Below are 26,366 nucleotides of genomic sequence, written 5' to 3' on the forward strand. Positions count from 1 at the left end.
GCTTATTTGAATTAAGCATTTTTACTTACATTATTTTATTTTAGTGCTTACAACTATCCTGTGGATATTGTAATTCTCATTTTATAGATTAAGAAACTGAGATAAAGAGAGATTAAACATAATTTTGTGTACTCACTCAACAACTGTTGATATAGTACCTGCTGTGTACCAGGTTGATGTATTTTTTGATGCAATTCAGAATAATTGACATTATAATTACTTTGATACATTTTTCCCTCTTTTTAGCTCTTGTGTTTGAAAAACACTTTCCAGCGACCATTGATTCCTTCCAGGATGCAGTGAAGTGTTTGTCTGAGTTTGCGTGCAATGCAGCTTTCCCAGACACAAGTATGGAAGCAATCCGACTCATTCGCCATTGTGCAAAATACGTGTCTGACAGACCGCAGGTGCAGTGTCGTTTTGTAAACAAAATTTTACTGACTATTTATTCCCAGTCTGAGATCTACAGTTACTTGGAAATTAAGAGGATATGAAGCGTTTATTTTTCAGTAAACCCAAAAATTATCTGAGCTTGATTCTGAGCCATAATGGGCAGTCCTTGATAGCTAACGCTAATTGAAAGTATCAGAGTGTTTCACCCGTATTAACTTGTTTCGTCTTCATAACAATTACAGTCCCATGCAGATAGGAAATCTGCGGCACAAAGAAGTTAAAGAATGTGTCTGTGATTGCAGGGCTAGTTAAGGAGACAGAGTTCGAACCCAAGCCTGTGTTTTTAACCATTGCTGTGCGGCTTTTTGCCTGTTGTGTTTCGTCTGCAGTACTGAAGTTGACTGTGGGCTTCAGCACTGGAGTAAAAGGTTGAATTGGCAACCTGCCTGCCAGCTTTAACGCACATATTTGAGTCTCTTTATAACCACCATAAGGAGAAGTGATACAGCATAGATTTAGTAATAAGATTTTTACTGCATATTGACATGGACCTATGGGTGCTTATACTTTTTACCTAAACCTGCATTGACTCATTTGACCTCACATTTCCCCAGTGTGGTTAGTGTGGCTACATGGTGTCATAACCATTCAAATGGTAAAAATGAAAACCTGATTTAACCTGGTTAATAATGCAGAAATCTGGTGTCAGAGTTGAAGCTGAAACCAACTTTTGGGTTCTGGTCCAGTGCTCTTTATAGGAAGTTATAATCGCCATCATTTTTATAAATTATTGTGTTTTATCCAATTGTTCACTTTGATTTGTAAAGCATTTTTTAAAGTTTGAGAGAAATGTGCTTAATGTAGGCATTATGTTTTGCCTTTAATAACCCTACCTTTCTTCCTGAAGGCTTTTAAGGAATACACAAGCGACGATATGAATGTGGCGCCTGAAGACAGGGTATGGGTGAGAGGATGGTTCCCCATCCTCTTTGAGTTATCCTGTATCATCAATAGATGCAAATTAGATGTAAGAACCAGGTAACAATCAGTATTTGTAATTAACATTTTGTAAGGCTTATTTTAGCTTAAATTAACTTTCCTTATGTGAACACAAAGTTTAGTAGTGAAAGGCCATAAATCATGTGTTTTATCAAATACTAGAGGCCTGGTGCACGAAATTTGTGCACGGGTAGGGTCCCTAGGCTTGGCCGGCGATCAGGATAGATGGGGGCCTTCCATCTGCTGGCCGGGGTCCCCTGGTGGTCTGCGCATGTCAGTGAGCGAGCCATCTCCCTGTCAGTCAAACTCCTGAGGAGACACTTTGCATATTAGATTTTTATATATGTAGATAACAATTATTAGATAGGCAGATTTAAAAATACGTTAAGCTATAGCAGTGTTAAAAAATGGAAATATATTGCTTTTCCTTAAAATTTAAATATAGCCTACTAAATTTAAATATAACCTACTTTGTGTTTTAGCTTCTATGTTAATATAATACTTTACACATTCTGTTTTTTTTCATACATTTGTTTCCAATTAAAAAATAGAAGTTAGTGGCAAATTTATTTTATTTCCTAAAGAATGATGGAAGAATTTCCAAATGCGTATCCTTGATGCATTTTAGGTAAAGAACTTTTTCTCTGAAGACTGGTCAGTAATATAGTTTTGAATAACATAGATCTATTAAAAAAGAATTGAACTCTTTCCAAAGTATATTCTCAATAAAAGATCTATATGAACATATAACAAATTTGTAAAGAAATTATTTTGGATATGATGTAACCAGACAAGCGCTCAGTATACACTTCTCATGTTACATCTCAGATCAGTCCCATAAGATAATTTTTCTCACTCTGTATTTGTGACTTTGAAATTGAAATGACCAACTTGTATTACAGTATCTGTCAAAAGTGCTTGAGTGTATCATGAGTTCAGTTTCATGTTAAAATCCCTCATTGAATTATGCCATCTTTTTAGGAGAATCATTCGTCATTTGGACAGTTCACTGAACATTTTAAAACCAGAAACATGGTCAGACTTATAATAAATCAATGATAGAAATGTAATGAAAGAATGAATATTTCCTCCCCTTATGCCAGAATCACCCCATTCCCACCCCCATCCAAGGTTAAGTTTGATTTATTTCCTAAGAATCTTCACTTTTATAGTATTTATAATAACAAAATAAAATTATGACATAGGTAAGTTATCCAAAGTAGAACTCAAACTTTGACTCAACCTTGCGAGTTTCTCAGAGTGTAGTAATCACAAGAACAGTGTATTACATTTTATCCTGACAAGGGACCTGCCTGCTTTCTTAGCCTCTTAGCCTGTTCTTGTCTGGGACCACACTGATTTACTTCTCACCATATTTATATTCCGATTACGGATGGGTTCTGGTTATTAAAGGGAAGAGAAAGTATGTGTTCTAGTTAGTAAAAGAGATAAAATATGAGTAAACTCTTCCATGATGGCTTTCATTTTCTTACCTCACCCTAGGATCTGTAGGGCTGTCATTTAGATTATATGTAAAAATGTAATGCTGTTATTTATAACACACTAATCATAAAATACTTCCACCTGCATTCTCATTTGACTCCTTCAAAATGTTGTAGATTTATGGTTAAATAATTAACCTAGAGCCCCAAATATTCTTTTTCCCTACACTAGCAACTGAAGTATTGTTTTAAAAAAGACCTCTTCGACAGTAAAAATTCTTGAAAACCTCTATAGATCTGTGTTTGCTTTGGGGGCCTAGAAAAAACAGGTTTCCCACATTCCCTTCTCCCCAGACATGGGAGTTAGCATCCAGTTACTTAGCAAGAGAGGAAATGGGTTTGGAGCTCAGGGGATGGAGGAAGAGGGAGCCCTTTTCCGTTGTGGAGGGAAATGTGGACTAGCTTCTTTACTTCCGCTCATTACACATTAGGTATCTTATGAATCAGATAAACTGTTATGAACTTGCTGTAAGGCAAACTGTCATAATGTTATTTTTACACATTCATTTAACAAATACTTATTTTGAGCTTAACTTGAACCAGGCATGAACTAGACTTGAGGGAGACATAGCAACAAATAAGCTAGACTATGTGTCGTCTTTATGGAGCCTTTCAAAGAAAATTTTGTTCTGGCTTACCATCAGACTTATTGGAAATATAAACCTTTTTAAATCGAAGGATACCTATATTTTGCTAGAAGAAAGTAACAGAGGAAACATCAAGCTTTTTAACAGCTACATGAATGGGTTTTTTTGTTTCCTTTTGTTTTTTGTTAATCCTCATCTGAGGATATTTTTTCCATTGATTTTTAGAGAAAGAGTGGAAGTAAGAGAGGGAGAGAGGAAGGAGAGAGAGAGAAACATCGATGTTGCCTCCCATACTCTCCAACTAGGGCCAGGGAGGGAACCTGCATGCAACACAGGTACGTGCCTTTGACTGGGAATCAACCCTGTGACCCTTAGGTTCCTGGGATGATGCTCTAACCACTTAACACACCAGTCATTTTTTTAAATTGAATTTATTGGGGTGACACTGGTTAACAAAATTATACGGGTTTCAGGTGCACAATTCTACAACACATCATCTGTACTCTGTTGTGTGTTCACTACCCCAAGTCAAGTCTCTCCATCAACCTTTACCCCCCAACCCCCAGTGTACACACACCCTCCTCTAGTCTTGATGAAGATAATCAGGAAGACAATTTAGAATTTTAGGTTTAACATTTATTCAAAGAAAGTGATACTAAGCACTTTATTTGTTCAACAAGTACTCACCATGTGCCTCCTAGATGCTCTGTGCCTGGGATGCAGCAGAAAACAGACCTGCCCAAATGGACATCTTGTAGATTAGCTTTACAAATTCTTTGTTTGAAGATATTATATGAACAATTATAGCATTCTCTAAAAACTCCTATAGCTCTTTGAAAAAGATTTTCTAAAATCTATTTTTTTTTTCTTAGACTGTTAGTTGATATATTTTCTTCTTTGGTCACAGTGCCACAAAATTAATATTCACTAATAAGATGGTCTGTGTCCATCTGTAATTTCATTTACTATTTTTAAATGCTGAATGATGGGGTGGGAATGGAGGAAAAGTAAAATAAAGAAAAATTTAAAATGTTTTCCTAAATGCATTCTAAAGAAAGCTGGATGTATAACAAAGTAAAAACCAGTTTTGAACTTTGTTTTCTGTAGCTTTGTGAACTGTAACAGTTAATAGGAGGGAGATTCTGATGTGCAATGCTTTTTTGGTGTTATAGTTTTACTAATTACATTATATCACTTTAGGGGTTTAACAGTAATGTTTGAAATAATGAAAACTTACGGCCACACTTACGAAAAACACTGGTGGCAGGATTTATTTAGAATTGTGTTCAGAATCTTTGACAACATGAAATTGCCAGAACAGCAGACAGAGGTAAGACATGAAATGTTCATTTAATATAGTTAAGTCAAGAGGCTCTTAATATTTTTCTTAATACATTTTAATATTTCATATTAAGCATATTGAACAGAAAAAAATTCCTAGAGAAATTTTCCTTAAGGCATTATAATAAATTGTATGCCTTTATAAACAAGAACACTATTTGGGGATAGAACCGAGTTAATGAATTGGTGGGATTTTTTGTTGTTTTTTTATGTTTTTGTTGAACTTCCAGTTTCTTTTCCTCACTTTAATATTGTCACAACTATAAACACCAGTAGCTTTCTTTAGTATTCATAGTGACTTCTTATTCTGAATTACTAAAGACTACATGGTAATAAATAGACATATGTATGCACTACCACAAAACTATTTTTGAAAACTGTCAGTCAGTTCAGGTTAGTCCATTATGCATTTGAGAAAAACACTTACTTTATATGGCCCTATTTGTCTTTTATAGTGTTTTTAAATAACTGTACTTCATGAAAGTCAGTTTAATTTAAAAGATATACTGTCCCACTTGGATAAATTTCTACCCTTTTCTTTCTCTTTATTTCAAGTTCGGTCATATGCTGGAGCAAGGCCTGCTGTTTATTCATGCATATTGTTTGAAAAGTCATAATGCTAATAGCAAGAAAATGCAGTGATAGTTCTTCACAATCAAAGCAAACAGTACAAAAAATAGTTAAATTATTTTATACATAGGGGTTATGGGCTAATGGAGAAAAATAGATAGCAGATATTAAGTGAGGTGAATGTAATGTTCTGGAGGGAAGTAAAAGTCTGAAAGGAACTGGGATAGGCTTACGTTTTACACGTGCAAACATACCTCTTTTTTAATTCTAGTAGTTGATGAATGGTCTGACTTTCTCCCCTGCCCCACCCCCCCAGAAAGCTGAATGGATGACAACGACCTGTAATCATGCCCTGTATGCCATCTGTGACGTGTTCACCCAGTATTTAGAAGTGCTCAGTGATGTGCTTTTGGATGATATTTTTGCCCAGCTGTACTGGTGTGTGCAGCAAGGTATGTCTGTGCCAGATAGTGACACAAAGTGTTAAATTGGACCCTGGTAATATACAAATGATTTGCTCTTTTCTTTTCTAGACAATGAGCAGTTAGCACGATCTGGTACAAACTGCTTAGAGAATGTTGTTATCCTGAATGGGGAAAAATTTACCCTAGAAATCTGGGATAAAACTTGTAACTGCACACTGGATATCTTCAAAACTACAATCCCACATGCGTAAGATGATTTTATACAACTTTATATTTTGAATGATGGACATAAAAGGTTTGATAGTAACTAGTGATTTCTCATAACAGAATCCTTTTTCAAACATCTCATTGTTCCTTGAATTTGTATTTATTACAAATCAAACTCCTATAATCCATAACAAATACATAAATTAAATTCTTTATAAACCAAAACCTTTAGTCTGATCATCCAAAATTGGGGTCATAATGAAGTGATTCCACTTTTGTAAGGGTTTATTTATCTAGACTAAACCAAGCCATGGTCTTGAATTAAAACAACAATAACATATATTTCAATTACTGTAGATTTAATCATCTTAGGAAGATTTATTTGCACCTATCACATTTTACAGTTAATTTTCATCATTTTCTAGGGGATAAATTTGGCTTGAATTGTAGTGAAGGAGTTTTTATCAACGGGGAAACTAAGAGAGAGTCTGCCTAGTGGCTGATGCCTCCGGGACGTTTTGCAGGACGGACTTGGACCTTACTTCCCAGTACCTCAGGGCCCTTTGACGTGCCCAGAGCGTCACCGTACATCTACGATACGTAAATCTACTTAATTAGATGCTGTAAATGTTACCTAAAACATCTCACTAAGTAGATACATGTGAATGCACTGGCATAAAACTATACACAAAAACTATCAGTCCACATGTTTAAGCATCATAAACTTTTTCTTGACATGAATTAAATGTGTTTGTACTGGTATGATCTCCTGGTAAATATCCTCATCACTAGGAAATACAAAGTCAAACAAGAGGAACACACCCTTAGGAAAGATCAGGGTAGGATTACACCAAAAGGACACACAGTAATTCCCTTGACCTATTTATAATTATTTGACAGTTCTTACTTTTTGGTGCACATTTTGTTGGATCAGTGTAACTGACAAAGGATAGATTGTTGTCATAGTTTATCTGTGGCCGCTATTGTATGAATTATTGCTTAGCTGTTGTCCCTGTGAAGTCTTTAGAACAACCAGTTGGGCTGAATTTTTTTTTTAATTTTTTAAGTATGTTTTTATTGGTGTGTTTTTTTAAGAGAGAGAGGAAGGGAGAAGGATAGAGAGATAGAAGCATGATGAGAGAGAAACACTGATCAGTTGCCTCTTGCATGCCCCACACAGGGGATCTAGCCTGCAACCCAGACATGTGCCCTGACCAGGAATTGAATCAGTGACCTCTTGGTTTACAGGTCGATGCTCAACCACTGAGCACACCAGCCAGGCTGAATTGCTTTTTTAAAGAACTGCTTCTGCTTTAATTCATTGAATGTATACATTCTAGATATAAGATACATGATCTTAAAGATCATCTAATAAGCATCTCTTACTAGCATGTTTCTGTACCAGAGTTCTCTCCATATTGAACTGAAGTGATGTATTTACTGCCTGTCTGCCCCATTTCCCAGGAACTCTTGCTTCTCAAAGAAAAACTTAGGTCTTAATCATCTTTCTGTCCCAAGCAGCTAATCAACTTAGTGTCCTCTTTGGGGCCAAATTTTATTTTATTTATTTTTATACATTAAAAAAATAGAATCTAAAAAGGTTTATGAATTTTTTTGAAACAGCTTCAACTTTTTTTTAATCTCACTTTGAACAATACTTAATGACTCTTAATACTTAGAAAAACTGAGTTTAAAGTTTCTAAAACTGATGACCCGAGTACTCTTAATTATATTAACTGCTGATTGTTTTTCTGGAAGTATATATTTTTAACTTCTCAGTAGATTTTTTTTTCAGCAAATTGCTCTTAACAGTAGTCAGAGAAGGAATATGTTGTTTTTGGCATATTCATGTGACTTTTATGTGCCCATTTCAAAATATGTTGGATGCGACATGTTTTACACTGTGATTGACTGGTGTGATTTTGGTATTTTAAAGGCTTTTGACATGGCGTCCCACTTCCGGAGAAACTGTCCCCCTACCTTCCTCTCCTGTGAGTGAAAAACAGTTGGTAAGTTCTAATAAATAAAGCATATTTTAAATTATTTAATTATTTGTGATAAGTAATTTTACTATGGACCAAATTCTTTTGTATGACCCCAGTTCTTTTAAAAAGAAGGCATAAATCTACTGTCCAGATTCTCAGGTTAAATTTCATGATGGTCAATTTCCCAAGTAGCTTAAATTTATCTCTGTAAGTACCATGCAGGCAGTATTTTAAATATTTTATAAGATGAGACATAGAGTAAAATGACTTCAAGAGTTGTAAGAGGCAGGCACCAGATAATGCATGGATTTCCATGCCAAGCTGAAGATATTACTGGATATTGCATTTAAACTTTTAATTTTGATATAATTTGACCCTAAAGAAAAGTTGCAAAACTGGTACAAAGAATTCTGATATACCCTTCATCTGTATTTATTTGCCTAGGACTGATGTAACAAATTACCACACACTTAAGTGGCTTAAAACAACAGAAATTTATTCTCTCATAGTCCTGGAGGCAAAAAGTCCAAAATCCAGGCATCCACAGAGCCAACTCCCTTCAAAGCCTTTGAGGGAGAATCCTTTTTGCTTCTCTCAGCTTCCATGGGTGCTGGCAACCCTTGGCATTCCTTGGCTTGTATGCACATCACTGCAGTTCTCCCAGCAGCTTTTTGAACCATGTTTGGTACATGTTATCCCTGCTTCACACTACAGAGCAATGAATAAAGGGTCGTACGCTGCGGGTCATAACGTAAGTCCATGTTAAAATACTATTGTGATTAGCTCTGTTTGGGGGAACGCAGGCCCCTGTGCTCCTTTCAGAAACCCAGGTGAGGCTGCTTGTGGCTGGGACTGTTAGGACAAAAGGCTCTGCCCTCTTAAGCCACAGTCTGACTCGCTGAGGGCATTGTATTGCTGTCACTACATCTATTGTCTGACACTGTACTGGTGCTTTGCACTTACTGTCAAATCCATAGATAATAACCCACATGGGAAGTAATCAGAAAACCTGTCTGGGAAGATTCATTGCTTTTTCTACGTTACACTTAGTGGCTCTGGGGCGAAATCCGGTATAGCTCTGTTGGACTTGAACGTTCAGCTTCTCTTCATGACACTGCACTCCTACTTGGTCCCCTCCTCACTGACCTCTGGTTGTGGGTTCCGTGGATGACAGAACATCCTTCCCTAAATCTCACCCTTAAAAAGCTTCCCTGAGCTCAGCCTGCACAGAGCTTGCAGGAGTCTGTTTAGATTCCATGACAGTTCGTGGGTCTTTTGACTACGTTTCCCCCACAGTGAACTTAGCATTTTTATCTCTTGCTTTTGGGTAGTGTCAGGCCTAAGCCTGGCAGTCAGAAGGGAAGCTTTTCGCTTAAAGACTATTGGCTCTGTCAATGGATAGGTAATTTTAAATAATTTTCTCTTATTGTATCTGTAATTGCAATGTGTAGGATGTCATTTTCATAGGGACACAGTCTATTTTTTTTTAAAAAAACACAGCATAATAGAAACTATTTTTCTTTTATTGATTAAGGTATTACATATGTGTCCTTATCCCCCCATTGTCCCCCACCCAACTCCTGTTCATGCCCTCACCCCCCTGGTGTCTGTGTCCACTGGTTAGGCTTATATGCATGCATACAAGTCCTTTGGTTGACCTCTACCCCTTACCCCCACCCTCCCTACCTTCCCTCTGAGATTTGAGCATCTGATCGATGCTTGTCTGTCTCTGGATCTGTTTTTGTTCATCAGTTTATGTTGTTCATTATAATCCGCAAATGAGTGAGCTCATGTGATACTTATCTTTCTCTGACTGACTTACTTCACTTAGCATGATGCTCTCCAGCTCCATCCATGCTGTTTTTATTCTTAAGCTTTATTCATTGTACTTACAATGAACTTTCTTTATTTTGTTAGGATACAATATCACAGAAATCTGTAGATATCCATGATTCTATTCAACCAAGATCTGCAGATAATAGACAGCAAGCAACATTGGCTTCTGTCTCTACTGTGAATGAAGAAGCCAACAAAATTAAACCTTCAGCAAGTGAGTTATTTATACTCTTAGTAAAACTAAATTGTGTGTTTTGTTTGATGTAGGAAAGGGATGAAATTCGCTTGTACTTTTATTACTAACAAATATACTGTAACTGATTGTATGGTCACTTCATTACTATGTTCGCTCCAACCTGAACCTCCCAGGATAGACAGGTAGATGCTCCCTTGAGTCGGATCAGGAACTCTGCTAACACCTGCCATACCAGCTAGTGTTTGTGTTGAGCCTATGAGTCTTCCCTCTCATCCCCTTCTTTCATGTCAGTCCCATTTTTCCCTGCAAAAGTAGGGCCTGATGGACCCTCCTCTACTCATCTATGAAGGGAGGTAGTAAGGCGTGAGGGCTTCCAAAGCTGGAGCTCCCACTCTGAGGAGCAAGCCTTCCTTATGCTCTGCTGCCCCACACCCATGTCATCTTCGCTCCTATCCTCACCTTCTTAGTTCTTCTATTTTTACTAAATAGGTTAAATTTTGTTTACTGAAGGAAAATTACAACACTGAGGAAAGACTGCCTCCTCCTCAGAGGACAATAGGACAGCTTTAAAAATCGCTTTTTAAAATTGAGATGAAATTCACGTAACGAAAGTAACCAATTGAAAGTGAACGATTCAGTGGCATTTAGTAAATTCACAATGGTATGCAGTTGCTACTTTATCTAGTTCCAAAACATTTTTTATCCCAAAAGACAACCCCATAACCATTATGCTTTTCCTTCCTATTTTCCCATTCCTCAGCCCTGGCAACCACCATTCTGATTTCTGTGTCTATGGATTTGCTATTCTGCACATGTCATGTAAATGGAATCATACAGTCTGTGACCTTTTATGTCTGGCTTTTATGTAGCATAATGTGTCAAGGTCCAGCCACATTGTCACGTGGATCAGTAATTCCTTCTTATGACGGAGTAGTTGTCATTTTTGTGGCTATGCCACGTTATCCGTTCATCTGTTGATGGGCATTTATTTGAGTTGACTCTACCTTTTGGTTATCATGAATATGGCTGCCATGACTGTCTGTTTACAATACTGTTTTTAATTCTTTTGGGAATATACCTAGGAGTAGAATTGCTGGGTTATATGATAATTCTATATTTAACTTTTTGAGGAACCACTGAAATACGTTCCATAGTGGCTGTACCATTTTACATTCCCACCAGCAATTCCAATTTTCCTCATCTTCACCAACATCACTACTTTTTTTAGTATAGCCATCCTAGTGGGTGTGACGTGGTAGCTCATTGTGGATTTTATTTGCATTTCCTTAATGGCTGATAATGTTGAGTAGTGTCTTTTCATGTGCTCATTGGCCATTTGTATATCTTTTTTGGAGAAATATCTATTCACGTCCTTGGCTCATTTTTAGTTGGGCTGTTTTTTTTAGTTTTTGAATTGTATGAGTTTGTTGCGTGCTCTGGATACTACCCCCATATCTGATACATGATTTGCATTTTCTCCCATTCTCTAGGTCATTTTTTCACTTCTTTGATAGTGTCTTCTGTTACACAACAGTTTTTAATCTTTATGAAATCTAGTTTATCTTTTTTTTCTTTTGTTTTTCATGTTTTTAGTGTCATAGCTAAGAATCCATTACTAGGTCATGAAGATTTTCCTCAATGTTTTCTTCTAAGAGTTTTATACTTTTTAAACTCTTATATATAGATCACTGATCCATTTTAAAAAATAGATTTTTATTGATTTTAGAGGAAGGGAGAGGGATAGAGAGATAGAAAAATTGATGAGAGAGAAACATCAATTGGCTGCCTCCTGCACTCCCCCTACTGGGGATCGAGCCTGCAGCCTGGGCATATGCCCTGACCAGAAATTGAACTGGTGACCTCTTGGTTCCTGGGTCAACACTCAAAACACTGAGCCACACCAGCCGGGCTATTCTTGTATTATATATTTTCCCATACAAACAAGTATAAACCTACTTTTGCAACTCTTACTGGTATATATTACCATCAAAGGAGGAGGACAAAGGGAAAGCCCACCTAAATGTCTGAGTTCCTTTCTGTTTCCGTTCTCATAAAATGCCCTAAAAATATTTAAGTGACTATTTTGCTTTCAAAATATCAGGCAGCAATTGTCAGGCAGAAACCACCATTGCCATGAACCAGGAGGTCAGTGAAATGGAAAATTTATTTTATGAATATGTGTTAGAAACATTGTCCTGTTGACCAAATTCGTTAGGCTAGAGGGAGGTAGCCATGTTACAGTTCACCTGGGCACTGTGGAAAACACTTCTGTTACTTCACGATTTGGTGACTTTTGTAGTAATGCACTTAGCACAACTTTTTATAGATTTCTTTGCTTATGGATCCTTTTGAAGATATAAGGTCATTTGAGCTACAACTCCTAACATGGTTCCAAATAAAACATGCACTATGGTTAATCCACAGTACTGCTCCATTTGTCAAAATTCTTGGCTCTCTCTCACTTCCTGTCTTACAAGCCTAGTTTCTGTTGTTTTTCTTTTGGTGTAGGTTTGTATATTACCTATATTCAAAGGCCAAACTTGTGCTTACAGTAAAGGTTTAAGTTTTAGCTTCTAATTCATTGTTACATTTTGATAAAAAATAACCTACATTTTATTTAAAAAATGAATTTTTTCTGGGTTTTCTAAACATTGATTAAACTTTTGCTGAATAGTGCTTATGTGAAAAAGCAGTAAGTATATCCTCACTGTGATATGTGCAAGTTACCTTCATACATATTATGTTCCCTTAGCATTGTAATATCGTAGAAATGATAAAGGATTCGAAATAATTTTTGTTTGCATGTGCATTGGGGTGGGTTTCCTCACAGAATATCCAGAACAAAAACTGTTTGCTGCCCTGTTGATTAAATGTGTTGTGCAGCTGGAACTCATCCAGACTATCGACAACATTGTGTTCTTCCCCGCCACCAGCAGGAAGGAGGATGCGGAGAACTTAGCTGCAGCCCAGGTGAGGAGCGGAGACAGTCTGGGATTCAGAGCTGAGGTCGAGCTAGAGATGTAATTTGGGGGTGGGGGTAGGTCTTTATCACATTGATCTCATTTTAAACCATGGGACTGGATGGCATGACCCAGGTAGAGTGTGGTCAGGGATTGAGCCCTGGAGGCCTCCATGGTTTAGCTCCTGGTGAGGCAGTTGGTAAAGAGCCGGAGACCAAGAACCAGGGTGGCATGAGGAGACCTGGAAGCCAAGTGCAGAAGTGTCTTAGAAGTCCTAAGTTCTGTCCAATTCTCAGTAGGTCAAGTAATTTTCTGTCTGAGAATTGCCCTCTAGCAATTTGGTGGACTTTAGTGACCTTGACATTGTGTTTAATTGTGATATTATTATACTGGGTACAAAAGAAGAGAGTAGTTGAAGACAACAAATATTGGTAACTCTAGGGGTACAGAGAAATGGGGTAATAGCTGGAGAAGAATGAAGGGGTCAAGAAAAGGGTGTCTTTAAGCTGAGCAACACTGCAGCATGGCCTCTGATGAGAGCTCTCCGGGAGAGGGACAGCTGCTAGAGCAGTCTCTTGAGTGACTGCCTGGAGATGGACCCTAGTGCGAAGACCCAGGGGGTTGTCTTGGTTAGAAGCAGACAGCTCATGCATTATAACAGGAATACAAGCAAAATGGATGGGTTCTATGTAAATGTAGGAAGGCGGGTGGGAGTTTGTGGAGATCTGATAGCGCTGGTTTCTCATTTAGATAGGAAGAAAAGCCATTCACCAAGTGAGTTTGGGAAGAAAGCTTTAGCTACTTGAGAGAAGGGAAAACAGGAGTTAGTGTCCAGAGAAGTGGACGAGGGAAGTGCCAGGGAGGATTGCTGGGCAGCATCCAGATTTAATCCAGCACCCACTGAATTTAAAGATAAATCAGTCCGTTTCTCTCCAGTTAGGATTAGCATGTGGGAGCAGACATGGAAGGCAGCTTTCCAAATAGTTACTGTGAGGAGGAGGTGAGGGGTTGTGCAAGGGAATAATTATCATCACATGGACTCCCACCTGGTGAAGAAGAGAAGTGAGGACCTGAGGGGTGAGGAACAGGGAAGGGCTGGGAGAATGTCTGTAGGGTCTGGTATGAGCAGAGCTCTGGGAGTCAGGAATCAGGAGGATTATGCTTGGGGACTAGGGTGCATGCAATGAAGATTCTGGAAATCAGGCAACAAAAGATGGACCTTTCCCCATCTTCTGTTGAGATAGAACAGATTAGGTTCTGTGGCTGCTTGTAAACCGTCTTTGGGAAGCACTGATTTCTAAAATCTGTGACTGTGTGTGTGCGCTATGATTGTTTATCTCCCAAAGAGAGATGCCGTGGACTTTGATGTTCGAGTTGATACTCAAGACCAAGGAATGTACCGCTTTTTAACATCACAACAGCTTTTTAAGCTACTGGACTGCTTATTAGAGTCACATCGATTTGCAAAAGCATTTAATTCCAACAATGAACAGAGGACTGCTCTGTGGAAAGCAGGTAAGCTGCACAGTCCCACATCCAATGTTCACTGTTAATGAATGTGCACCACATACTCACATTGCTCAGAACTCACCAACTGTCCTGCAGATCTGTGCATGTCACTGTTTAACTTCCACCTTAACAACTAGAATAGGAAGGCAATCTGCCAACCAGGTCTTTCTGTCAGGTCTTCAATAAATTAAGTAACTGCCTGGGTTTATTTGTTTCCCCTTGTTTAGTCGACTTTTATTTGATTGAGTTGACGAGTCGTCTTTCATCTTGTTTCCCAGCGTGGGCCTTCCTATTGACACTGTCAGCGACTGAAATCTGCCCTTTTATGAGAAACAGTGGGCATGAGGGTCCCGAACACACAATCTGGCATATGTATTCAATGACTTCTCCATATTGGCCTGGGCATGACCATATCTCAGAATGAAAGTGAATGGTTAAAAGTAGGAGGTATATTTGTTTTAGAACATGTTGGAAATTTTATTTTAAATCCTTTATTGTTGCAAGTATTACATATGTCTCCTCTTTCCCCCATTGACCTCTCCCCTCCCACTCCCGAATCCCCCCTCTAAGCTTTATAATTTACTGACATTGCCAATTTTTTATTTAAGAACTAGTTACTTGGTGCCTATTTGGTGTAAAACAGTGCTGCTGGGAGTGGGGGCAGCCGAATCTGGCAGGAAAAGGGAGGTGACGTTTACTGCATGTCAAATGGAGAGTGGTTGCTTTACGTTTGAGGTTCTATGTCGTCTAGAATGTCTAACTGCTGGTGAAGTCCTGGCTCTGTCCGTCCTCTTCTCTTCACCCCCCAACTGCAGGAAAGAGCGGTCTGGCCTTGCTTTTTCCCCTTCAGATCAGCTTGTTGCCATCATTCTTCTGGGACGGCTCCTGTAAGGTCACCGGGCCCGTTTCCACATGCACTTGGCCCTTCACACCATGACCTTAAAAACAGTCCCTGTGGTCTGCTCTGTTCCATGGGAGCCCTGCTGTGCTGCACGGGGCTTCCAGGTGCATTTTCTTTCTTTTTTTTTTTTTTTTTTAATATATTTTATTGATTTTTTACAAAGAAGGGAGAGGGACAGAGAGTTAGAAACATCGATGAGAGAGATCGATCAGCTGCCTCCTGCACACCCCCCACTGGGGACGTGCCCGCAACTAAGGTACATGCCCTTGACCGGAATCGAACCCGGGACCCTTGAGTCCGCAGGCCGACGCTCTATCCACTGAGCCAAACCGGTTTGGCTTCCAGGTGCATTTTCATTGGGAGAGTTCCCCTTTCCCAGCCGAGTGTGGTCTTATATCTCCTACCCCCAGCTTGAGAGGGGAAGAAATTCTAAACATAGTAATGACCTTCACATCGGGCCTTCAGCCAGACTTGGTCTCCACCTTCTCAGTGTGACTTCTGTCCGTGGGCCACCTCGAGGGCGCAAGGCTCTGGGCGCCGCTGCTGTGACTCAGGTAGCAGATGTGATGGCTGAACACACAGAATGTGCTGCCATCTAGGCTGCTGTACCTTTATGTAAGATACTTTCCCAAATTCATCCCAAAACTTCCCCTCTCTGCAGGCTTTAAAGGCAAATCCAAACCCAACCTTCTGAAGCAGGAGACGAGCAGCCTGGCCTGTGGGCTGCGCATTCTCTTCCGGATGTACATGGATGAGAGCCGGGTTAGTGCCTGGGAGGAGGTCCAGCAAAGGCTTTTAAAGTAAGACTCTTGGCTGAGTTTCTACCTCTCACCTGTGTGGCTACATGGTACAGGGCAGGAAAGGGCCACCAGATTCGCACGTGGGCGGAGTCCTCAGCCAACCCCATGGCCAGGAGCTGCGGGGCCACGCAGATAACGTGGGGCCCAGGCAGAGATTGTGATAATTAAATGCAGTCTTAGAGGAGAGTGTGCTTTTGCACAGTTGGTAACATATGAATGCGTCCTGTCTGTTGTTCCTGTTACAGGACAAAGGAGAAAGTTTTATCTCTTAAAGTTTTTACAGCTTTATATTCTAGTTTTTAGGCTTTTTTGTGCCAGAGAGCTCATTTTTTTCAAACCAATCATTTGTGAAAGGGAGAACCTGCCTGCACTTCATTTGAAAAAATATTTGGAGGTGTTTTTTTTTCGTGTTACTATTTTTTGCATTCTATTTACTGACAACTTAACATTGTCTTTAAACATTTCAATTCACACTAAGGCTAAAACATCCTGAAAGACTACCATCATCTGAAAAGTATTTTTGTGTGTTCTTGGGGAACAGAAAGTCTCAGCAAGCAGTTAGAGACTTTTCCAAACTATATAAAAAGGTCCCCAATAGTCAAATATTCGCTACCCTCCACGTCTTAGTAGTTATTGCTCGGTGAGTGTGCCAGCAGGTGTACGAGCATGTGTAAGAGTGAACCTTTTCTGTTGCAGTGTGTGCAGTGAAGCACTGAGTTACTTCCTTACTCTGACATCAGAGAGTCATCGGGAGGCCTGGACTAACTTACTGCTTTTGTTTCTAACGAAAGTTCTGAAGATAAGTGATAACAGGGTAAGTGTGAGACTGCGTATCCAGCCCAGCATTTCTGGCTTGATAGAGTCAAAGTGTATCAATTGCAGACTCTGAATATGGGATGTATAATCTTTGCCTGGAGACTGTACAGTTTATATTGCAATGTTAGGTAGAATTTCCCCAGAAAATTAAATTTTTATTTAACAACAGATGGTTTCAATAACTGATACATGGCTTATAAAAACAACCGTGGTTCCTGCTGGGCCTCCTTTTATTACCTGGAAAAAAACAATGATAAATGCTAAAAGTTTGTCAAATTTATCAAAATAAGATAGAAACTAAGTGACTACTTATATGAAGTGAGTCTTGAAAACCTCTGGTCTTTCAGTTCCATAATCAGCACATCACTGCTTCATGCAGACACCCTGTCTGACTCGACGGTCAGAGCTCGGCCCAGTGATTTGTCTCTAAAGGGAGTTTTAGGTGGTGGTTTCGAATGCAAGCACTACTAATGGAGAAATTCATTTTTCCTCCCAGTTCAAAGCTCACGCGTCATTCTACTACCCTCTCTTATGTGAAATTATGCAATTTGACTTGATTCCTGAACTTCGTGCTGTTCTTAGAAGATTTTTTCTGCGAATTGGAGTGGTTTTTCAGATATCACAACCACCTGAACAGGAACTTGGAATAAACAAGCAGTGATGGGAACTTAGCGTTTTTCTCTTGGCGTTTACATCCCTCCGATCTTTAAAAGGACCCTGGAGCTGAGATTTCCTACCTGAAAAATGGTTTCTCTGAATTTCAGTGTCTAAGGGTTACTGACTGGTAAAGTGCTTAGAACTAGAACTCAGTCTTGCAACGCTCCAGCCCTCTCAGTGATGGACCCTGTGTGTCATGTTGAGCAGAAAGCCCATTTCCAGTGTCAGCTCTGCTCACAGGTCCTTCCCTGGCCTCAGTGGCAGGGAGAGCCCCACATACTTTTGGCAGGTGTGGAAGTGAAACTTACCCAAAGAACTATAGGTGTAAAGATTTGAACTTCTGTAGGAAGTACAACTCAGGAGAGCTGTATTTTGAAGGATAAAATGTTTATAATTGGGGAGTGGGGGGAGAAGAAATTATTGTTCATGGTAAAAGATATTTAGCAACTATGGTATTCTTATTCTGAAATTTTTGCACACTCAGGCTACCTGAGATACTGGTAATCATCCTTCTGTGAAAAATGTACAGAGACGGCGCAGGTCTGTAATATAAAAATCTTAAACATGATATAGTTCTTGCACTGTTTTCTTTATTTTCTTATTCATTTGCTAAATACCTATACTATTTTGTCAAATGCACTAAAAATTTGGGGTTAACTTTTTGTCTTTTTATTTTGTGGGGATTTTTGTTTTGCCCTTTTCGGGGGGTTGATAACTTTGAAGGATTTACATGCCCAGAAGCTGTTGTGGCCGATACTTGTCATGATCAACAACAACAACAAACAAAAGGGTAGAAAATATCCCTGCTGACATAACTACCTGTAATATACTTCTCTTAGGGCTTTTAAAGATGAGCCATTAAAATAGAATGATCCTTCATGGACTGAACTTGAATCACTGCAAAATGAATCTAGGCTGCTGTCACTTTTTCTTTTGGGTGGCGGGGCTTGATGTAGATTTTATTCTGTGTACAGAACTTAATGTTGAATATATTAAAATAACTCTGGCATGGTTTGGGGAGGTTAGATTTACTGGAAATGTATTCATACTGTGAATTGTGCTCTGATGGTTAAAAATTACAAGATTGTCAAGCATTCCGTATTAACAGTGGATGTAGAAATTTTTTCAGATGGATAAAATGTATATGGTACAGATGTAAAGTTTTCTATGTAAAAAATTCTGTACAACTTTCTGTACAATATTGATTCTCATCTGGCATATTCTAATCAGGTTATAGGTCAATAAAGTTTTTGGATTATTTCATCAGTGCAATCAAACCTGTGTAATCCACAGCCCCATGTTTCATTGGTTTTTTTTCTTTTTGATTTCTTTTATTCAAAAGCAAGTAACTAGGAAAAAGCTACTTTCTGCCAGAACTACAAATTCAATATTCTTTAGTTCTAAAGTTTTCTTTCTAGCTTCTGGCATTAGATTCTCCCCCACACCCTGCTTTCTCAACCATAGGATATTAATAACTTAATATTTTGTATATTTATTGATTACCCAGAATAATGCTACACTATTTTAGTGAAAAGACGCAGTAAAGTTTCTGTCAGGGCAGTTGTGTGGTACAGTGGTCCATTATCAAGAAAAACATAATGTGTCAAGATCATTTATTTCTAAGGTTGTGCTAAAAAACAGGTAAGTGTTAGACAGCGAGTAGTCACTGAACTATGTATGTATAAGTCAGCAGTATGTATTACCCCTAAGATGGAGCCCTGTTCCAGCTGAGCTGGACACTGCAGCTGGGAGCCACCATGACCTTCCGCCTGTTTGACAGGTAAGTGTTTCAAGTCACCTGGCAGTTTATTATTTCATGGTGTAAAGTATCAAGGCTTTCCCTAGAGGAGACAGAGGCCTTCATCTAACTTTCAGATGAAATAAGAAAAAATCTTTATAGTAAAATAAACAGTGGTTAGATTACAAATCAAGATTTACATGCAGCTAAATTTCAAAGTTTTAAGAAATTTCACACTTGAGGTAAACGTATCTGATCTTGCCTGCCATTAATTGTGTCAGTGGAAGGAAGTGTGAAGAAGCAGTGACTGCACTGTTCTCTGCTGTGTGGTAAAGATGCTAAATCATTGTTTCTCAGAATTTAAATCATTTTTAAAGGTACCTCTCGTGAAGTGATTAGAAAGACAGTCACTTATTCAGGGTCCATAGTGGCACAGCGAGGATTCCAGTCCGTCTTTAATCCAGGGTGCTCCTGCCTTTCTCCACCTTCTAGAACACCTTGTCTAGAAACCTCAATTCCAGTTAAGAAATGGACATTGGTAATAAAAATAATTTATTTCTATCAAGAAGTAGTTAAATCAGTAAACTTAATCCCTTAATTGGCACAAAAATAGAGGCAGAAGGATGTAACGTTTAGTGCATGGCTCGGAAATAAAATCAGTTATGACTCCCACCATTTATACTGAATCAGTAGCTATAAACAACATGGAAATCTGATTCTGTCATTACGTAGCAACTGGAATAGTGACAGCTACAGCTAATGTATTTACTAATGAATTATTTCAATAACAAGTGCACATATAACAAGTTATATGTACATTGTTAATACACTTGTTTTATTCATTCTACTTTACAATAATGCACGTATGGTAGTTGAGTTCATTACCACCCTGACTTATGGCAAAAATAATTCTATATAACTCTACATTATATATAAATTAATCATGGCCTTTTATTTCTGTACATAATATACATTATATACATCACCTTATACACAGATAACATAAGTAACTTCCAGGTAGGGGTCAAAGTAGCACATATTATTAAAGGTTCAGCGTTAACATCCCTTTTACCTTAGAAGGCACTGCTGGGTCCAACACAGGTTTATTTAACCGTGTGCAGTAGACAGGCCCTGCCAAGTGAAAGTGCCTGGTTTTCCAGGAACCTGCTGGTGCTCTTGGTCCAGTTGTTCTGCCATGAACTGCTTCAGCGTTTCTGAGGTGCCCGGGCGGAGCCAGGGTTCAGTTGCTACAGAGTTTGATCCATCGTCACCCACATGCTTCATGAAGTCATCAGGGTCAATTAGTGAACTCTCGTCATCTAGAGGAAGCAAGAGAAACGTTCCTCGGGTGGGTGCCAGGCAGGTGATGTGAACACAAATCTCAGCTCTGCATTTCTCCACAATGTTAGGTTCTAAGCTTATAGTTTTGTCCAGATACCCCTCACTTTAGAGGTAGGAAAGCAAACCCAGGGAGGGACCCAATTTTATGAAACAGAAAATGCAACAAAGTGACTCCATGGTACCAGCACCATCCCAAGCTCAGCAGCAGAGGCCGCAGCCAACATTAATTTGGCCATAGGAGTGTGGGCCATCTTACTTTGTGTCACCTTCAACTAACTTTGTTTTTTATTTAACAAGGTTTAGGAAGTTAAGTCATTTCAGGAAAGCACTAGACGGGATTGAAATGACTTCCATTCCACTCCACTGAGAGCTCTTAATCTGTTTCGTTCTTTAATTGCATTGATAGGACTCAACTTCCACATCTACATTTTACTTACAAATATAATAGGAAAATCTGTCTTCCTACCCTGTGATGTCAATTTCTTTTTTTTTTTTTTTTAAATTACATCTCCTGGTCAGTGAAGGAGCAGCCCAGCAAAGGGACCTGTGCAATTTAATCCACATCGTACCAAAAAGCTCCTGTTTGAAAGGACAATGTTAAAAGTTTAGCAGTGGAATACCTTCGTAAAGAGTAAATTCTTAAAATGCTATCTTCTCAATTTAAAAATATCCTTGTTAAATATTCAACTTATTGCTTCTAAAAGAAATTGAGGCACAAGAAACTCACAATACAGTTAAAAGAAAATGCTTTTTAGCTAAAAAGAAAGCATTGCTTTCCCACTGTTTCATGTTTTTCCAGGTATGATATGAATACTCCATCAGTTTGCCATGTTTGCTGGTATTTGTTACGGAGTTACCGTCAGAACACATGACACCCTGACTGCTAGACAGAGTGTATGAGTAGTTTTAAATTAACACAGTATTAAAGGTAAGATCTAAAAATATCTTAAGACGTTAAGCGCCAAGCCTGTTTTGTCTTCCTTTCCATTGAGCCCGCGCTATCTGATTTCACCAATAAGCTGGCGGCACCAATGACTGACCGGTCCGGATGGGAAGTATAGTGTCAGTCACCGGGGACTGACATGGTGCTTAACACATTAAGAAAATTGCTATAAGAAAATTATTGTAATGTAGCTTCACAGACTAAGGAAAATTGTCCAAATAGATCACTATCTGCTAAAGCTAATAATTCAGCAGGTCTTGTGTGCTATAAAATTGTCCCATTATCCTAATGACTAACAACATCAGCATTGAAAAGGTGGTCCAGGCTGGCAGAGGAGCACGCCAGTTGCCTAAGGAACTGTCTGTCCTGCCTGCCTGGCACCAAAGCCCAACATAATGAGAAGACTAAACTTTGATGGGTCAAAAGGAAATAATTAACGAGGCTACTTTGTGTCCACAATACTGAAAGCCAAGTAAAAAGGTAAAATTGTTTTCTTTGTAATACTACCAATTAATGTATATGTAATCTAAAAAACTGAATGTTTTAAGTTAATTTCTGATATTCTCTCACTTCAGTAAGGAAGCATTTTCCCTGCTGAAAGCAAAGCCTGCGCATCTTTATAAACAAAAGCTTTGTTTAGAACCCACTCAGAAAAGGGTACCCCTAATCTGATGCAAAATTAATCCCGAGTCCTGGTTTTGCAGGATGTGTGATAGAGGCCCCTTGATTTCAAACTCATTCCATCAGTCCCCCAGCCGTAAGGGAAAGCTGCCATGTCAGCCTGTTAGACTCCTTACAGAATCTGCTATAGGCCATAAAACTGGCCATTTACCTGTATTAATAGGTTTATTCTGGAGTTCATTCAATCTTCGCATTCGTTCTTCATTTCTCATTCTAATCTGATCAATATTTATACTGGATACAGATTTTAAAGAGGGATCATCTGGTGGTACATTAGGAAGACTGTTATCCTGTAGTGAGAAAACAGAAATGAAATGATCATTAACATGAAAGATGTTCAGAATTAACAGGTGAATCAAAACATGTTTTTGCCCTTGATAAGTACACAGTGTGATGAACAAAATAAAACAAATGAAAACCTAACATTTACATTCTAACTCTCGGTGTTTATCCATGCAGGCTCAGATGAAAGTACTGTGTTTGTGATAACAGAAACACTGCCACACCGGACAAAGGTGGAACATAGTTACCATATAATCCAACAACTCTATTCCTAGGCATACACACACGAGAGGTGAGAATATCAAAAAACTTGTACACAGATGTTAAAAGCAGTATTCATAACAGACAAAAGTGGAAACAACCTAAATGTCTATCAGGTGTTGATTAAAAAATGTAGACTATCCATAAATGAAATATTATTTAATAAAAGGAATTAAGTCCTGACAAGCTATAACTTAAATGACCTTTGAAAGGAAAAAAGCCAGTCACAAATGATCATATATTGTATGCTTTCATTTGTGTGTCCAGAAAAGGCAAATCTGTAGACAGAAAGTAGATTAGTGGTTGATAGTAAAACAAGTCTTGCCACGTGGTAAAGCTGTGCATACATATGATCTAGTAACAGCATTTGTCATTTGGTCAGGGTCGTCTGCATGTTTTATGTGACCTTGGCATGTTATCTATATAACAGGCTTTCCAATAAATGGTATCACTTGACTCCTGTGCCTTCTCAGAATTCCATATATTCTGCAGGTGGAAGGAAGGAAACTAGGGTAAGGAATTATTTATAGGGCAGAGATCCTGTGCCAAGTACCAGGCTTATACTTAATAGCCACCCTAGGAGATAGGAAAATATTATTTCAAAGAAGCCAAGGCAATGAGTTCAATGACTTGCTCAAGGTCATCCAGCTATTTGGTGGTAGAGCCTAGATTCAAATCCATGTCCACCATATTACAGAGCAAGTGCCTTTATTTATTGGACCACGCCAATTTAGGATGGGCCAGAACCCAGACCTCACTCCTAAAAGGAAAAAAGAAAAGGGCATTTCATACATACAGAGGCCAGTCCTTTCCATTTGCTCCTCCTGCGCGCCCTTGCAGAGGGCAGCTGTGAGGGTGGAAGGAGGGCGTCCTCTTCAAAGGCAGGATATGTCTCTCCATACGCACCTAGAAGGACCACACAGGGAGAAGTCCATTTCAGATCTTTTCACTCGTCTAAACCCAGACTGTTTCTTACTGGCTTTAAGATGTTATTTACATATAAAACCCACCCACTATAAATGTACATAGTTCCGTGATTTTTACAGAATTGTGCAGATGTCATTATAATCTAGTTTTAAAACATTTCTGTCGCCTCAGAAAGTTCCTTTGTGCTCGCTGGCAATCACTTCCCACTCCTGCCTGCCCAGATTTCACTCTTTCCTGAGACTCCAGTGAGTGTAATTACACAATGTAATAGTTGCCTTCCACTTGGCATGTGTTTGAGATTGATCTATGTTGTAACTTATCAGTAGCTGATTCTTTTTTCATTGAATTGTAAGTACTCTTATCACATGGATATGTCACATTTTATCAATGTATTCACCAGCTGATGAACATTTGAATTGTATCTAGTTGCCAATTATTAATAAGGCTACTATGATCATTCATGTACATGTCTTTTTTTGTGGTCATGTTTTCATTTCTTTGGAGTATTTTCCCAGGAGTGAAACTACTGGGAAACTTTACATTTAGCCTTTTTCGAGAAACTGCCAAACCATTTCAAAAGTTGTTCCACCCATTTTACATTATAAGAAAGTGGTAGTTTCCCACATCTTCACCAACGTTTGGTATTCTTTTTTCTTTTTTTCCAATTACAGTTGGCATTCAATATTATATTTCAAGTGTACAGCACAGTGGTTAGATATTTATCCCAAGGAATGTGACTGCTAGATGGTATGGTAAGAGTACATTTAGTTTTGTACAAAACCACCACACTATCTTGCAAAGTGTCTGTACCATTGTGCATTCCCACCATCAAGGAGTGAGAATTCCTGTTCCTCCACATCCTTGCCAGCATTTGGTGTTGTCCATTTTGGCCGTTCTAACAGGTAGTTAGTGGTACCTCATTGTTGTGTTAATTTGCATTTCCCTGATGACATGATGTAGCGAATCTATTTATATACTTATTTAATGAAGTGTCTGTTTGGATCTCTTGCCCATCTTTTAATTGGGTTATCATTATCCTTATTGATGAGTTTTAAGAGTGATTATGTATTTTGGATAGCACTCTTATTTCAAAGTTATCTTTTCCAAATATTGCTTCCCAGTCTGTGGGTGGTCTTCTCATTCTCTTGACACTTTCACAGAACATGAACTATACTACTTTTGTTTCTAAAAAGTCATTGCTATACCCAAGTTCTTGTTAGTTTTCTCCTGTTATCTTCTTGGAGTTCTTGTAAGGTCCATTTTAGTTTATTTTGTGAAGGGTGTAAAGTCTGCATTTAGATTCTTTCTTTGCATGTACTGTTTGGTTCTAGGCACCGATTGTTGAAAAGACTCTTTCCTCAGTTACACTGCCTTTGCTGTTTTGTCAAAGATCAGTGGACTATACTTGTGTGGGTCTGTTCCACTGATCTATTTGTCTGTTATTCTTTTGCCAATACCACACTGTCTTGACCACTGTATCTTTATAGGAAGTCCTGAAGTCCGGTAGTGTTAGCCCTCCACTTCTGTTCAGCGTTGTATTGGCTCTTTTCAGTGTACAGGTCTTTCGCCTTCTTTGTTACATTTATTTCTAGGTATTTTATTCTTTTTGTTGCGATTGTAAATAGAATTTTCATTTTTTTCTCATAATTCATTGCCTATAGAGAAACAGACTTCTGTATACTGATTTTTTGTGTCCTGCAATTTATTTATGGTTGATTTCTAGTTTCATACCATCGTGCTTGAAGGAGATGCTTGGTATGATTTCAGTCTTAAATTTATTGAGGCTCGTGTGTCTTGACATCTGGTCCTATCCTTGAGAATATTGCATGTGCACTTGAAGAATGTGTATTATGTTGTTTTTGGATGAAAAGTTTTATAAGTAGCATTTAGTAAGTTGATAATCAGAGGTCTCTCTCTTGCATTCAGTAAAGAGTGCTATAGCATACAATTCTGATTTCTTTTACATGCTCTACCGTGTGCAGGGTATGAGCTCATGCAGAAGTCTCTTCATGGAGCTCTGGTGCCAGACAAGTCTGCCCTTCAGGTGTATCATTGTGGAGCTGGTTGGATGGTGCTTTCGCATGGTCTGGAGTCTTAGGATGGGGGCTCTGCAGAAAGCCATGTTCAGCCACCATTTGTGCCTGGCTTGGGGCCTATGGTGGGAGCTACCAAATGATCTGCCATTAGTTGCTACTTGTGCTGGGATTGGAGGTGCTTGGGAGAGGCTATGCTGTGAATCAAGGCTGGCTGGCACTAGGCTGGGGACCCTTTGGTGGGCACCATGATGTGAGTTGAGGCCAGCTACCATGGTGTCAGTCCTGTAGCTGCTTAGTTTAAGCTACATTACAAGCTGGCTGCAACTTACGCCAATTTTGGGGCCACTTAGCAAAAAGTACAGGGCACACAGAGGCTAGCTGCTGCACTCCTGGGGTTTTGTGTACCTTAAGAGATTTTAGGAGAGTTCACAGTGAAAGCTGAGAGAGGTCACTTATGTGGAGCAGCTACTGTT

The 26,366-nt window shown here is 38.8% G+C and overlaps 2 protein-coding genes across 10 annotated transcripts in view; one reads left to right on the plus strand and one right to left on the minus strand.

The window, feature by feature from the left end:
- ARFGEF1 (ARF guanine nucleotide exchange factor 1) overlaps positions 1–18,947 on the plus strand; it is a 118,277-nt gene extending 99,330 nt beyond the window's left edge. The window contains exons 29-40 of the mRNA XM_070392406.1: positions 247–407; positions 1,301–1,431; positions 4,682–4,811; positions 5,709–5,844; positions 5,926–6,064; positions 7,961–8,033; positions 9,927–10,059; positions 12,872–13,011; positions 14,348–14,516; positions 16,073–16,211; positions 16,908–17,025; positions 17,524–18,947. Coding sequence (XP_070248507.1) covers positions 247–407; positions 1,301–1,431; positions 4,682–4,811; positions 5,709–5,844; positions 5,926–6,064; positions 7,961–8,033; positions 9,927–10,059; positions 12,872–13,011; positions 14,348–14,516; positions 16,073–16,211; positions 16,908–17,025; positions 17,524–17,688 — 1,634 coding nt within the window. The 3' untranslated portion in view covers positions 17,689–18,947. The remainder of the gene's footprint in view (positions 1–246; positions 408–1,300; positions 1,432–4,681; positions 4,812–5,708; positions 5,845–5,925; positions 6,065–7,960; positions 8,034–9,926; positions 10,060–12,871; positions 13,012–14,347; positions 14,517–16,072; positions 16,212–16,907; positions 17,026–17,523) is intronic.
- A 1,010-nt stretch (positions 18,948–19,957) lies between these two features.
- Positions 19,958–26,366, minus strand: part of CSPP1 (centrosome and spindle pole associated protein 1) — a 174,468-nt gene continuing 168,059 nt past the window's right edge. For all 9 annotated transcript variants that reach the window (XM_070392407.1, XM_070392409.1, XM_070392408.1 and 6 more), the window contains 3 exons: positions 23,727–23,836; positions 22,539–22,677; positions 19,958–20,741 (listed from right to left, as the gene is read on the minus strand). In XM_070392407.1, coding sequence (XP_070248508.1) covers positions 20,530–20,741; positions 22,539–22,677; positions 23,727–23,836 — 461 coding nt within the window. In that variant the 3' untranslated portion in view covers positions 19,958–20,529. The remainder of the gene's footprint in view (positions 20,742–22,538; positions 22,678–23,726; positions 23,837–26,366) is intronic.

The sequence above is a fragment of the Myotis yumanensis genome, unplaced genomic scaffold (assembly GCF_028538775.1).
Source record: "Myotis yumanensis isolate MYYU_CA2020_CCGP unplaced genomic scaffold, mMyoYum1.0.hap1 SCAF_15, whole genome shotgun sequence".
Taxonomy (NCBI): Eukaryota; Metazoa; Chordata; class Mammalia; order Chiroptera; family Vespertilionidae; genus Myotis; species Myotis yumanensis.